The sequence below is a fragment of the Panthera tigris genome, chromosome B2 (assembly GCF_018350195.1).
Source record: "Panthera tigris isolate Pti1 chromosome B2, P.tigris_Pti1_mat1.1, whole genome shotgun sequence".
NCBI classification, from domain to species: Eukaryota; Metazoa; Chordata; class Mammalia; order Carnivora; family Felidae; genus Panthera; species Panthera tigris.
Genome location: NC_056664.1, coordinates 129,276,580 through 129,291,079, shown reverse-complemented (window position 1 = coordinate 129,291,079; position 14,500 = coordinate 129,276,580). Strand labels below are relative to the sequence as shown.

At 39.1% G+C, this 14,500-nt stretch overlaps 1 protein-coding gene across 1 annotated transcript in view; it reads right to left on the bottom strand.

The window, feature by feature from the left end:
- The window catches only part of UTRN (utrophin), a 514,156-nt gene that overhangs the window by 361,405 nt on the left and 138,251 nt on the right, over positions 1–14,500 (bottom strand). Inside the window, exons 12-18 of the mRNA XM_042987266.1 lie at positions 14,076–14,226; positions 12,791–12,910; positions 10,104–10,205; positions 6,713–6,820; positions 6,251–6,430; positions 5,253–5,422; positions 1,313–1,436 (exon numbers count right to left, since the gene is read on the bottom strand). Coding sequence (XP_042843200.1) covers positions 1,313–1,436; positions 5,253–5,422; positions 6,251–6,430; positions 6,713–6,820; positions 10,104–10,205; positions 12,791–12,910; positions 14,076–14,226 — 955 coding nt within the window. The remainder of the gene's footprint in view (positions 1–1,312; positions 1,437–5,252; positions 5,423–6,250; positions 6,431–6,712; positions 6,821–10,103; positions 10,206–12,790; positions 12,911–14,075; positions 14,227–14,500) is intronic.

The following is a 14,500-nucleotide window of genomic DNA, read 5'->3' as shown; positions in this document are numbered from 1 at the left end:
GGACTCATAGGGGAAACAGCACCACCTGGAAGGCCCTTGCATGCTGGGGCGCTAAGGATTTAGAGTTTGTCCCCATTGCAACGGGAAGCCATGAGTTAATTGCAAGCATAGGAGCTGCCTGATCAGATGTCTATTTTAGAATGATCACTGGTCACAGAAGCCAAAGGCCGTGAGAATAGAAGAAGGAAGGGTAAATAGCAGCAAACGCTACAGAGGCAGCGGATGAGATGAGAAAACAAATCCATCTTTTGGATTTAGAAACCAACAGTCAACGGTGACCTCTAAATATGAGCAGTTACAATGCAATGATAAGACAGAAGTCAGTCTTAACTTCTCATCCAAACACAAAATGTCAACCAGGGTCTGACTCCAAACCACCTCTCCAACCTTAACTCTCTAACTACTTTTACACACACACCTAGCACTAAACAGAACAAAAAAGAAACTATCACAACACAACTTGTCTACCTCCCCACCTCTGCTCAGGGGCGCCCCCTGCCTGCTGTGCCCTTCACGCCCAGCTCCAAGCAAGCTCCATGTGGTTCTGGCGTGGTGCTACCTCACCCCTGGACTTCCCCGAGTACACACACAGATGCAATCCTGGCCTCCTCTCAACTCCCATGGTACTACCACCTCCTAGCTTATACCACTGATATTTATACACGTCTTGTTTTGGAAATGTTCTGCAAACTCTTCACAGACAAACTCCATTGCCAGTGTAGATGGCACTACAGACTTGCTCTAGGTGTCCAACTCCTTCGTGAAAGGCTTTCACACACTTAATGAGCACCAAAGACATAAGTCACTACAATCTCCTGGCACAATTTACAGTCACACAGAAGGAACAAAGTAGCGGAGCTAACATCCCATACATTTTAACGGTATTTATTTCTTTTTAATGTGTCTCTTCTGTAATGAAATTATATCGGAAGGAATTGTGAGATTTGAAATCATCTGTTGCATTCAGCGAGCAAAATATCTTCAGCATACCAAAGTCAGAAAGTATTAGGGACTAAAGTAGATCTAATCGAAGTAAAAAATAATACTAATAACTAAACCACCTTAGAAAATGTTTTTTCCTGCACATCTCAGAGGTTAAGAAAAAGGGGGCAAAAAAATTCCTCCTCCACACAGGGGTCTGAATGCCAGCCAGCTTGATGGATTAAAAATTTACTACAATGTCCTAAAAGCTACCTTATGGCTACATTTATTTTACAGGAAGCCTCTGGATCCCATCACACTTTTATGTCAACAGCAAATCTAACCTGATGTAATATTTTATTCACTAGGATGTTTTTGTTTAATGTTTTACCTTCAACTTCTTTTTCACTTCTGAAGTCTCTTGCATCTTCTTATACCCTTTTATCTCTGCGGCCTGAATGGCAGTCTTTGATTTCAAAATGCAGCTCAACAGCTCAGCACTTACAGCGTCAAACCTGATTTAAGATTCAGATGTTACTATTGGTCATTCCTATCCTTCTGTAGTTTCACTTGGCTCAAGACAGAGCAATCAAAAGACCCCTCGGGCATGTGTTTTAAATATTCCTCAAAAAAAAAAAAAAAAGGCAACACAGACACCTAGTAACCATACAAAATAAAACCACACACTTATAATTAAAAGTTTGAAAAGAGAAATAATATTGTAAAGTTAATAAATAATTTTTAAATAATTAATGTTTAAGCTTTGTAAAAAATACTTAGATTTTTACAAACTCCTGTAGATGATGAAAAACAGATTTGATTAGAAAATAACAGAAAGAAAAAAAAAAAGATACAGATATTCTTAAAGTTAATGCCTTCTTTCATTTAACGTAATTATTGAGCCCAGTATATGCCAGGCGCTGGACTGGGCTCTTGCTATGAAGGTAAATCAGACGCAATCCCAGCCCTCACAGAGCTTCCAGTCTGGGACAGGCAATGGAAAGTAGCAGGCAATCACCAGAGAACTTGCCAGATGCTGATTCCAGGAATTCACAGTTATGGCTCCTAATTTAGTCGGGGGGGGGGGGGGGGGGGGGGGGGGAGGTGGCAGGGGAGGGGGTGGATGCCTTCCTGGAGCACAACGAGCACAACGGCAATACTGCGCCTAGTAAATGTTTTCATTGCAAAGGGAGAACAAAGAAAGGGAGGACCACACTGTGCAAACAGCAAGTGATTAGGCGTGACTGGAAAAGTGAGTACTAGGCAGGGTAGGACAAGGGCAGACAACCACACCCACCTGCAGGGTAGATTAAGGAGTCTGGGCTCAACCAAAGGGCAAGGGAGAGCCCGTGAAGGGTTGAAAGCACAGGATTGACATGACTGGATTTACCTTCTAGTGTCCACTGAGGAGAAAGAATAAAGGGTGGCAAGACCAGAGAAAAACAGGCCGAGGTAGCACCCTGAGCCAGAACTGAGATATGATGGTGGGAAAGAAAAAGAGTGGACAAAGCTGAAGAGGCCTGTGGGAACCACAGCAAGGAAAAATGAGAGGAGAAACAGTCACTGACTGTCAGCCATGTACCTGGCCCTTTTCAAAGTGTTCTGTGTGTCTTATTAAGTGATCCTCACCACAACCCTGAGACACCTATACTATTATTATCCCTTTTAATGATGAAGAAATTGAGCCCGGGGAGGTTTTAAACAACTGCCCCAGGGCCACAAAGCTACAGCCGGTAGAGCTCTGGTTCAAACCAGATAGTCTGTCCTCCTCACCAGCACTCTACCCACAGAGCTTCTCAAAAGAACTTCTGGGTATTTTTAGGTACTTTAGGGTAAGCACGGGTTGTCTGTTTCTTCTTGGGAAACAGCTTAAAGTGTTTCTGGCGAGTTGTGAATATTTGGTTTTTCATCAAGATCAATTTTCGCTGTAACTTGTAAAGGGATTTTGTGACACTGTAGATAAATACCCAATGGTTGAGGTGTCCCTCAAACAGTGGTACTTTCATTCTGTCATCTTAACAGCAGGCTTCTATTTAATCTTTCAGAGAAGAGGAACACCATCCCCAAATCACACATATAAAAGGACCTTGGGGACTTAGACCATTTCTGCCCTTAATATAAACAAGGGTGATGTGAACGCCACAAGGTAGCAATGGTTTCAGGCCATGTCAACAGAGATCTAGATTATAGGAAATGATCACCCCTCCAGACCTTGAGCAGGCTAAACCAGCCAGCCACCAGCAGCACCAAGAAAAAAGAAGAGGAAATAAACTGCCATTTCTGAAGCATGTATTTATTATAAACGATACTAAGCTCCTATCTGCTCAGAGAGCCCACTTTAAGACAAGCGAACAGTGGAAGTTTCTACAGCAGACTGAAGGTATTAAAGGGTCTGGAAACCCTGTCACACTAGGAATGGATTGAAGATCCTCTACACCGAAGGCCAGCAGAAATGAGAATATGAAACTCCCTGCAATACTAAGGAGGTTCCATACTGAAGGCTGGTGCCGCTCTATGGCACCCCAGGCAGCAGAACTAGCAAATACAGGGAGACATGGAGGGGGCGGACTTGAGCTGGGCATAAAAATAACCTTTCTAACAATGAGATCTCACTGCCTCCTATCATAATGAACCGGATGTACACAAGCTTCTCTGTGTCCAGGAGTTAACTGAAGGGATTTCTGCACCAATCAAACCATGGACTGGAAGCCTATGGTCCTCACAGCTGGCTGCTCAACTAACAGACATTCCCCTCCCCACACTTTTCTCTGCTGTCCAAGTCCCCCAGAATGCAATGACAGGAGACCAAAATGGCCAGACGGTCTCAACCTCCCATGCACCCATGGCAGGGAAGTGACTGTATCCTGGCCACTGAGACTCCAACTATGCAAATCTCCAAAGTGCGGGGGAAGTTAGCTGATGTCTTCCAGGCAAGGTCTTTCTCCCCGATTTAAAAAAAGAAAAAAAGATAAATAAGGAAAAACTGGCCTTCCCGCATATAAATCGGGTTATACAAGGATGTTATGCCCAGTGCTACAGCAGGATCTTGGGACCAGAGAGGACAAGCCTGATGGTGAAAGCCCTGCTTCTGGACTTCTTGTGAGATAATCAATGACCTCATTGTTTGGGTCACTTTTGGTACAGTATTCTGTTTCCCGCAGCAGAATACACTCTGCACAACACGACCATGTTTAAGATTTTATAGTAATGCACCCTTAGTCTTTTATAACCTTTCTTCCTTCCAAATGCACAAAGCCAGCACTGGAGAGGCACAGTGCCAGATCTACCTGGCAGAAACTAGACACGCAGGAAACAAAAGATCTATGGCACTATTAACATCAGAAGCATCTTCCTCCTGTGCTGCCTCGGCTCCAGAAGCAAAGGTTTCACAGCTGCTGCCTGCACCTTGGAGGTACTCTGGCTCCACAGGGAGATGCTGGTAAGAGGCAGAGAAACACAGCCTTATTACCAAGATGAAAATCATCCGGTAAAACTGGAATCCCACTTCATCTGCAGAAGCTATACTGGGGAAACCATATCATTTTTATTCTGGCCCAAAATAATTGCCCATTTACCCAAGCACTCGGATCCTCCTATAAAAGGGAGAGAATAAAAGGGCTGATTTAAGGATCAGCTGCTACAGGGTATCTGAGGTACATTACCCGGCTGTCACACAGCGCAGCTTAACAGAGTATCTGACATTAGTAAATGCTCACTACATATTAGCTGCGATTAGTCCTTTTCTAAAATTCCTGAGTTTCCTTTGAATCAGTAAGACAAACAAAAAAAATTATGTCAAAGATGGATCCTTAAGGCAAACATAAAGAATCTGTTAATGAATCTGACAAAGGAATTAACAAAAAAAGAAAGAAAATGTGAAAAAAGAGTGAGGGGGGAAAGGAAGAAAAAGGGGACGACAAAGGAATGACTTCCCTGAATGAAGTATTGCTGAATGTGAAGAGGAAGGAGTGGCATAAAGAATAAGGAGATCTATCTGAAGCAAACCTGAGTTCTCAGAGTGTGGTGAAAGAAAGAATAAATGAAGAATCACGGACAGTCAGATCCTCCCTAGGTAGATGATGGAAAGGAAGAAGGAAGGGTTCTGTCACACGGTTTTCCAGACTGAACACAGGATAAATAAAATCACCAGAGACCATTTAGACGCTTAGCCAGTGGGAAGGAGAACATTCGAAGGCTGGGGGGGGCAGTGAGTGGTTTAGCAGTTGAATTTCCATCACAATAATTACATCTAAATTTGCATATGATTAGTAATCAGTACAAATACATTATGTGCGGTACTGTGTTTAGAAAATGTCTCTATCTGTTCTCACTTTTTCTTAGCTTCCAAATCCACAGGAATCTGTCTCTTCTTTGGGGGAGGAGGAGGAGGCAGTTCTTGCTTAGACCTTTTTGTAGTTACTTGTTCTCTTACGCGAACAGTCTCCAAAAGATCCTTCTGAGGAATCTGGGACATCCCCAGCTTTGCTACAGCCTGAGTCACCTGAAGTATAAATCAGCCAAATGTTTTAACGTTTTGTCACAGCTTTATTGAGATATAATTCACATGCCATAACATTCTCCTTTGAAAATACACAGTTTGAGTGGTTATCAGTATATTCAGTGTTATGCAGCCATCCCCACTCTGTACTTGCAAAAGAGGTTTATTGGCCCCAAAAGAAACCCCATACCTATTAATAAATAGTCCATCACTCCCCATCCTCCTCTCCCCGAGGCCCTAGCGACTACTAATCTACTTATTATCTCTCTGGATTTGCCTATTTTTGATAGTTCATATAGATAGAATTACAGTGCATTTAATCTTGTGACTGGCTTCTCGTACTTAGCACAATGTTTTCAAGGTTCATTCATACTGTCAGTATTTCATGTAATGGACAGACCACATTTGTTTATCCATCTACCTACTGATAGAACATTTGGGCTGTTTCACTTTTTGCACTGTTATAAATAATACCACTATGAACATCCAAGTACAAACCACAGTTGCATTTTTAATCAATTCACTAATATATTTTTTAAATTAATAAGATTATTTAAAATTTAAAGATGATTTAATGCATTCGTGTATAAGTGTTATCAGTTATTAAGAGAAATTACTGAGTATTAGTAAGTTTTTCAACGATCTATTAAAATTGACTTCAGAAAAGGAAAGATTTTTTACATGTCAATTTCTCAATTTTTCAGTAAGCCAGGTATAAGGAACCTACTTTTAGTTTGCAGCTTACCTATTATTACTTTATTTCATAAAAACTAAAACTAACTTGAACACTTCTATTTCATCGTACAACATATAATCCAAAGCAAAAGGTACCTGGTTGGAGGAATCTTCTAGTCTCTGAACCAAAGAATCCCATCTCTGAGTTAGTTCCTCTGAGTCACTGTTGATCTTCTTAGATGCCTTGGGATTATCAAGTAATTGACTCACATCCTGACCAATCTCACTCAGCTGATCCAAGGCCTGACGTTTCATTTCCATGTCTTCTTTCAAAATCTAATATTTCAAATATTTTATTAGATGACTCCCTCTTAAAAGGACTCTATAGTCCTGCTCCACAAGCAGGAAATGTAAACATATATTTTATAGCAAAATTTACTTGCTACACAGTTCACTAATGCTAAAACATAAGATTCCTGGTTCTAGATGATTATATGGCAGCATTCTAGTGTTGGTTAATGACTCATAATCTGTATTCACTAAATTGCATGAACCATTGATAGAAACAATAAAATATCACAGGCTTACAAGACAGATGCTGACATTGACACCACTTACAGCCAGTCGTCGAATGCTGACACTTAGTTCCTTTTGGTCTTTGAAGTTGCTCGTCTGGACTTTATTTAAAGCCTCTTCTTTTTCAGTTAGCCAAGCTTTCAACAAGCACTACATGTAATAACAAAAGTTAGAAATATATTTGGAGAATCATTTGGCCATTCAATTCAATCAAGTTCCCAAATCTCTAACGTTTATGCTGGTAGGGGCTTCACTCTTACTTAGGGTAGGAAGGACTTCAAACACCCAAGCTCAAGGTATGAATGGCCTAATATCTTTCTTTAAGATATTATCCTTCTCAGATTTGCAACAGATCAAGCTGACATTAGCCCCACACATGGGTAATTAAACTAATTCTCAGGGACGTACGTGGAACTAAAAGGCTAAATCCAACTATGCAAATCTCCAAGAGAATCACAGTGTAACTCTCCAGAAGCAGGAAGACTCCTGGAATTGTCCTTTCCCAGCCCTTCATTTTAGGAAGGAAAGAGAGATAAGTCATTATGTGTCCAAGACCACTTGGCTAGTTAACAAGGGAATCAAATCAAAGACCCACACCCTAACACTAATGGTTTTTCCACAGCATCATTCAAGAAAACCATACTAATGTTCCAGGTTCAACAGCAATTGTGATTAAAAGAGAAAATTTAGCCATAGTCCAAAGCCAACATACAGATATTTAAATCTCATTGGCCAACATGCAGAAGATATTTAGTAATATACATAGATAAACTTGAAAGAGGGGCGGAAAACCACATGGTTGCATTGAGATAATTCTTCGCAAAGTGTAATATCTATTGCAGAAGCTCTTTTCTATATAGTTGAGAGGGAAAAGTCTTGGTTCTGTGTCAGCAGTGGGATCAATTCATTCTCTAACTGCTTTATTTATCAGTTTATGTAACAACTATTCCTTGCCTCTATATTCCACCAAAAAAAAAAAAAAAGAAGATTAAGCAATTAAGTGGCAAATCCAGATCCTGTCTTCAATATAGAAAAGATAAAATATGCACATAAACTATGACAAAAGAAAGTGCGGACACCACAAAAGATTATATATACATATATACATATATATATACATCTATATATATATGTATATATGTATATATATATACACGTATATATAAATGAATGATAGCTTATTTTGTATTTATAATATATAAATATATATAATATATGTATAATATTTATATTATTAAATATAATGTTATATAACATGTCTGCACTATATTTTAATTTGGTAATTAAATACACACACACACACACACACACACACACACACACACACACACAAAATGTCATGGCAATTGCAAAGAAGAAGAGATGGGTTCCAGGTTGGGGAGAGTGGGGGAAGGAGAGGGAGTTAATAGATTACTTCATTTCAAAAATGAAACAATTGGTAAGAAGACATTCCACAGCAGATACCACACCTTAAACAACAAAAGACAGGCTAGAAAATAAATGAAATACACTCACTCTTTCAAAAACATGAAAAAAAAACAACACAAACTATGAGGAATCTACAATCTGCAATGCATTGGGAACAGAACCCTGAAGAAGAACCAGCACTACTCATGTGGCACTGACATCCTAAGAATGGGCTATGAGCTGAGAACTCAGCATCTGAACCTCGGTACACAGAAGGACAGAGGGAAAATCAAAGTTGGAAAGGTAGGTTGGAACCCCTTACAGAATATCCTACATGCCACACTTGAAATTGGCCTATCCTGGAGAAGTTTGGAATTCTCAGATTCCATTTCTAACTACCTTAAAGCCTCTGCAACCAAGCGAATGATAGTCCCTTGAAAGATATTGTAATTCAGATTAAGTTTATTTGGTCTCATTCCATGCAAAAGCAAATCATGGATATATTAAGCACCATCGTTGGCTCCAGTTCTACATCTTAACACGATTCCTCCAACCCTAACACTAGCAGAAAGCCATTCAAAGGTTAGTTTTAAATCTACACTAATACAAGTGGCCAAAATACTAGTCACTCTCTATTTTTAAAATATTTTTAATTGCCAAATTAAATTACTTCCAAATTTTAAATTACTCAGTAGAAGAGTAACGCAAAGGTCTTCTAATGATCAGTGTCTTCTCCTGTCACTACTGGAGTAAAATATAACTATTCTATGTGACTCCTTTTCCTGAATACGGGGGTCCGAGTAAATGTAAATATTTTTTTTTATTAAAATTTTTTTTTAACGTTTTTATTTATTTTTGAGACAGAGAGAGACAGAGCATGAAGGGGGGAGGGGCAGAGAGAGAAGGAGACACAGAATTGGAAGCAGGCTCCAGGCTCTGAGCCATCGGCCCAGAGCCTGACGTGGGGCTCGAACTGACGGACCGCGAGATCGTGACCTGAGCTGAAGTCAGACGCCTAACCAACTGCGCCACCCAGGTGCCCCTAAATGTAAATATTTATAAAGTGAAATGTAAATATTTCAGAAGTCAGAATAAGATCCATCATAGAATTCTTAATAAGAAAATTCTGGCCAAAGATTGGGGGCAGGAGGTAGTGATTAACAATTTACACAGGGACAAATTTTGCAACCTACTTTTTAAGATGTTCTCTCGGTCACCATATTTAGTAAACCACAAAACATCACACGCTTGTTTTTATTCCTTGAAAAGAATATAGTTGCTTTTTGTGGATGGAAATGAAATGCATTTAAAAGAATCTAAATGGACACTGAGATGTGGGAATAAAGTATCTGCTTATTTTCGAAAACCACAAATGTTTGACATTTTGGGAGAAAAGTTTTGCTTATTTGTATTCTGTTTTGATTGTTGTTCTTCTGGAAGGATGGAAGGTGGGCCAAGGGCCACCACTCTGACTGAAAACTTAAAGAGGCAGCTTTGTGCCAAAATTTCATTGGCTGCTGCAATCCGTATTGGAAAAAAAATAGTATTAACCCAGTATTAAATTAATGGTATCGCTAAATAATCTTTTCTTGTTAATTTCAGTAGTTATTCTGGTTGAAATCAAGAAAAACTGTTGTGATTTAAAATTCACAAAGCAGTTAGTGGATTCATTTATTCATTATTTACTGAGCTAAAAATGCTAGGCCTTGTGTTGATACAAGTTCAAACACAATACCCAACAGAAATATAAAGAAAAATCATAATCGTGAACGTAGAATGTCTAAATACTAACATTCTAAATAATGAACACATCAAATTAAGTGTTACTACAATAAAGTCATAAGATTTCTATGAATAAGCTACATGATCAGTTATAAAATACATAGAAATCTGATTTTTAAAATAATAAAAATTATTTGTGTATTCGCCTTTCAAAGTAAAGTAAACAAGTTTATTGTAATGCCATAATTAAAGATAGGTTACTTTTCGCCATCTGTCTTGCCCATTATGGATAACAGTTTCATACCTGTTCTTCCAATAATTCCTGCCATAATATATTGATTTCTTGTAACCTATTCCAACGTTCCTCAGTCCAACGGCACACTGCTGTCCAGCGTTCACCAAGTTTCTAGTAAAGGAAGAAACCATCCTTTGTCAACAGAATCTTAAAAGACAGTTATAATGATCCTTAAAGAAATTCATGCCATCCATTGCTCTTTACTACTGGGTAGCAATTTATGAAAAATATTTTTATAAAAGTTGCTTTAAAATAATACAGACAAATCCTGTAAGTTTGTAGAGGAGAAAAACTAATTTCCATAGAGTTTAACAATTTCACCTTACATAGCTAGAAAGTGGTACAACTAGAACTCTATCTTTTAAATGTTTATTTACCGGGGCACCTGGGTGGCTCAGTCGATTAAGCGTCCGACTTCCGCCCAGGTCATGATCTCACGGTCCGTGAGTTCGAGCCCTGAGTCGGGCTCTGTGCGGACAGCTCACAGCCTGGAGCCTGCTTTGGATTCTGTGTCTCCCTCTCTCTCTGCCCCTTCCCTGCTCACGCTCTGTCTCTCTCTCTCTCAAAAATAAATAAACATGAAAAAACTATTAAAAGACAAAAAATTAAAAAAATATATTTATTTATTTATTTTCGAGAGACAGTGCACACGCGCGCGCGAGAGAGAGGGAGACAGAGAATCCAAATCAGGCTCCAGGTTCTGAGCTGTCAGTGCAGAGTCCAACACCAGGCTCAAACCCAGGAACCCTGAGATCATGACCTGAGCTGAAGTCAGATGCTTGGACTACTGAGCCACCCAGGTGCCCCTAGAACTCTATCTTTTCAACTTATTTTTTTTATTTTTTTTTAAAGTTTCTTTATTTCTGAGAGAGAGAGAGAGAGAGAGAGAGAGAGAGCATGAGCGGGGAAGGAGCAGAGAGAGGGAGACACAGAATCCAAAGCAGGCTCCAGGCTCTGAGCTGTCAGCACAAAGCACGACGCAGGACTCGAACTCCCAAACTGCGAGATCATGACCTGAGCAAAGTCTGACACTTAACCAACTGAGCAACCCAGGTGCCCCTATCTTTTAAACTTTTGACTCCAAAATCCTGCTCTTTCCATATCGCTGCGGTTTTTATACAAGAATTTGACATTTTTACACATATCTTCAAAGTAGAGCATACATATCTACTTTTTGTGCTTCAAATTTTTCAGGCTATAATTATCTTTTCAAAAAATTCATTGCATCAACCACCTTTTATGTGCTAAGAAAATTTTCATATGTAATGCCAAAATTATGAAAAAAAAATTTTAACCTTATAAAACCTGTTTTGAGCTTCTAGAAAATAAAAAAATGCTTAATTGATTTGTTTTGTTTATATACACAAAAATCAGGAACATAATCTTATATGAGTATTAATAGTGCTAAATAAGTAAATTTGTTTAAAAATCAATATTCATGAGGACTTTCCCAACAAATTATTTTATTACCATTTTATAATGATTGACAAATGTTACATTTAATTTCTACATTACTTACATATGCAAAGAATTATTTAATTCATATTATACTATTTCAATATTTAATACCACAGGAAGCTTTGTAGAATGCAAAGGGTAGAGAAGTTAGAGCCAAAGACAGGTCTCCAATCTTGGCATGAAAATTCAATGCCTACTTAAATCTCAGTGGCATCACATGACCTTTCTGAATTTCAGTTTCCTCACTGTGAAACAGGCAAAACATGAATGCCTATCTCTCAGGTTACTACAATAACTAAGTAGTACTACACCAGCAGTTCTCAGAACCACTGGCCAACTTTAACTGTTATAAAAGAAAAAGAATTTCATATGATAAGATTATAGTCTGAGAGTGACTGAAAACCATTTGGCGACATCATATTGGGTAATCCAAACATTGTTCAAATAAAATACCAATAACCCTCTTAATAAAGACTTGTAAAGATACACTATAACCTCTGCGCTAAAGCAACAATTTTGTTAGGGGTTCCCAAAATTCTTGTTGAAATTCATGCACTGATGTACCAAAGAAGCAGGAATATTAAATTCTACATGGCTGAAATTCTCAAATTTCAGTATGCACATAAGTGCAGATCCACAGGCCCCACCCCCAGGGATTTAGGTCTGCATGGAGACCCGGAAACTACATTTCAACAAAGTCCTCAAGCAATTCTGAACAAGAAATCTATAGAGCACTTGTTGAGATTGGTTCCCAAGCTTGTTTCCATTTTGCAGGAGAGCTGGGGACCACAAGCAGCCCTGCCCATCTACCCCAAGGGCTGAAGGGAAGGAAAGATACTGAGTACTCTTGTAAACCCACAAGTTATAGGACCCCAACTCAGAAGTACAACTTCAAAGTTAGTCTACTCCCTTTTTTTAAAGCTCTTTAATGTTTATTTTTATTTTGAGAGAGAGAGCACAGTAGGGAAAGGGCAGAGAGAGAGGGAGAGAGAGAATCCCAAGCAGGCTCTGCCCCACCGGCATAGAGCCCCACTCGGGGCTCGATCCCATGAGCCACAAGATCATGACCTGAACTGGTATCAAGAATTGGATGCTTAACCAGCTGAGCCACCCGGGCACCCCAAAGGTGAGTCTACTCTTCTAAATGAACAGTGATACAGGACCTGAAGAACAGGGGTGCCATATAAGGGTTTCAGACAACAGGGACCTTATGAGTATCCCGTCTCCAGGGTCCATACCTGTAACTGATCTTCGAGAACAGCCGTAGCGCTCTCACCACTGTTTTCATCAACAATCACGACCATGTGCGTCAGTGAATTTACCTTCACCTGTTCCGCCTCAAGATCATTTTGCAAACGCTAGAGAAAAGAATTAAGATACACCATCATTTCTACTCTTTTCACATTTACCTATTTAAAATCCACTCAGCTGTCAACAGTAATTAAGGACACTTAATGAGACAGCATGTTTAAATTTTCAATCATTACCCTAAGTGTTCTACTAATGAAACAAGTCCCTTATACATCTTCACATTTCATTATGAACCAAAGCAGGTTGAAAATGCAGTGTCATAACAGATTGCAAATGGGATATCATCACTTTTAGTCCATGGTCTGGCAAAAAAAAAAAAAAAAAAGTAGAATAGATGACTTGAATGAATATACTAGAAATTAAGAACATAGAATTTGTAAGACTGAAAAAAAAAAACACAAAAAACAAACCTTACATATACAGAGTCAGAGATCATTTTAGTGCAACATAATGTAAGCTGAGAGATAAGTAGGATGCTATTTGACAGTCAGAAGCTATTCAGATGAGCTACCCAAGAAAGCAATTCAGGATATACAGACGCCTTCCATTCTCCTCTTCCATGGGAAGAGTATGCGAGGTCATAAGATGCTTGTATATAGGTAATTTATTTAAACGCTACCAATAGTGTTGTCAAACGCCTCTTTAATTGTGTTTAATGTATCCCTAAAGTTTTATTTATCGGTTGTCTAGATATTCCACTGAAAACTAAAAGTTTTCAAACAATTTGCAGAGAAGCTATTTTGCTTCTAAAGTTATCTTCTAACTGTGTGACCAAATTAAATTAACCACCAAATTATGATTCCTCATCTAGTGCCTGATATTCTCCTATACCATAGAAGAAACACAGCTTTCATTAAAGGACCAGGTACAGATAAATCTGAGGGTTTGCTTCTTTACCCACACACTGCATTAATGCCAACACACTAGGGTCTTTAACCATTTACACATCCAAAACAAAAATTCTTGAGAGCCGTGAGAACACTAAGTACCTTTCATACTGAAACGATACATCCTTCCATAAAATTGTACCTGCGCTTTCATCCCTCGCTTGGAAAAGCCCCCACGAGCTCCCCCCTATCAATACGGAATAATCGAGAACACTGAAGAAGTGTCCCATCCCTTCACTAATGATAAAAGCCATCAGCCCCTAGCATGCTAAGTGCTGCCTTTTCATATTTGATACGGTCTAAAAGAAATAGGAGCCAGATTTACTTTATGATCTTCTAGCAGCTTTTGTAGGGATTTTAAATCATCATCCAGGGGGCAGGTTTCCATCTTCTGAATGCGTTCCTCCGTGAGCGTCAACCAGGCGGAGAGCTCCTGCAGCTGTTTCTTCTGCAAATCCATCAGCACATCGTGCAGCCTGTCCGGGGACAAACACACGTCATCCCCACTCCTTTTTCCCTTTGCAAAGGCAAACACATGCTCCAGGCACCAAAGAAATGGGGCAAGGGAATACAGTCTTGTCTAACCATTTAAAGTAGCAGTTAGTCTTTCAATATAGAAACAAGAAAAAAAAAAAAAAACTTTTACTTTCTTCCTAAATGGAGTCCATTAAGTATGGTCAAAGAATGCAAATAACAGCACCCTCTATTCATATCAGAATCATTGTTTCTTCAATCAGGAATTCCTGCTTA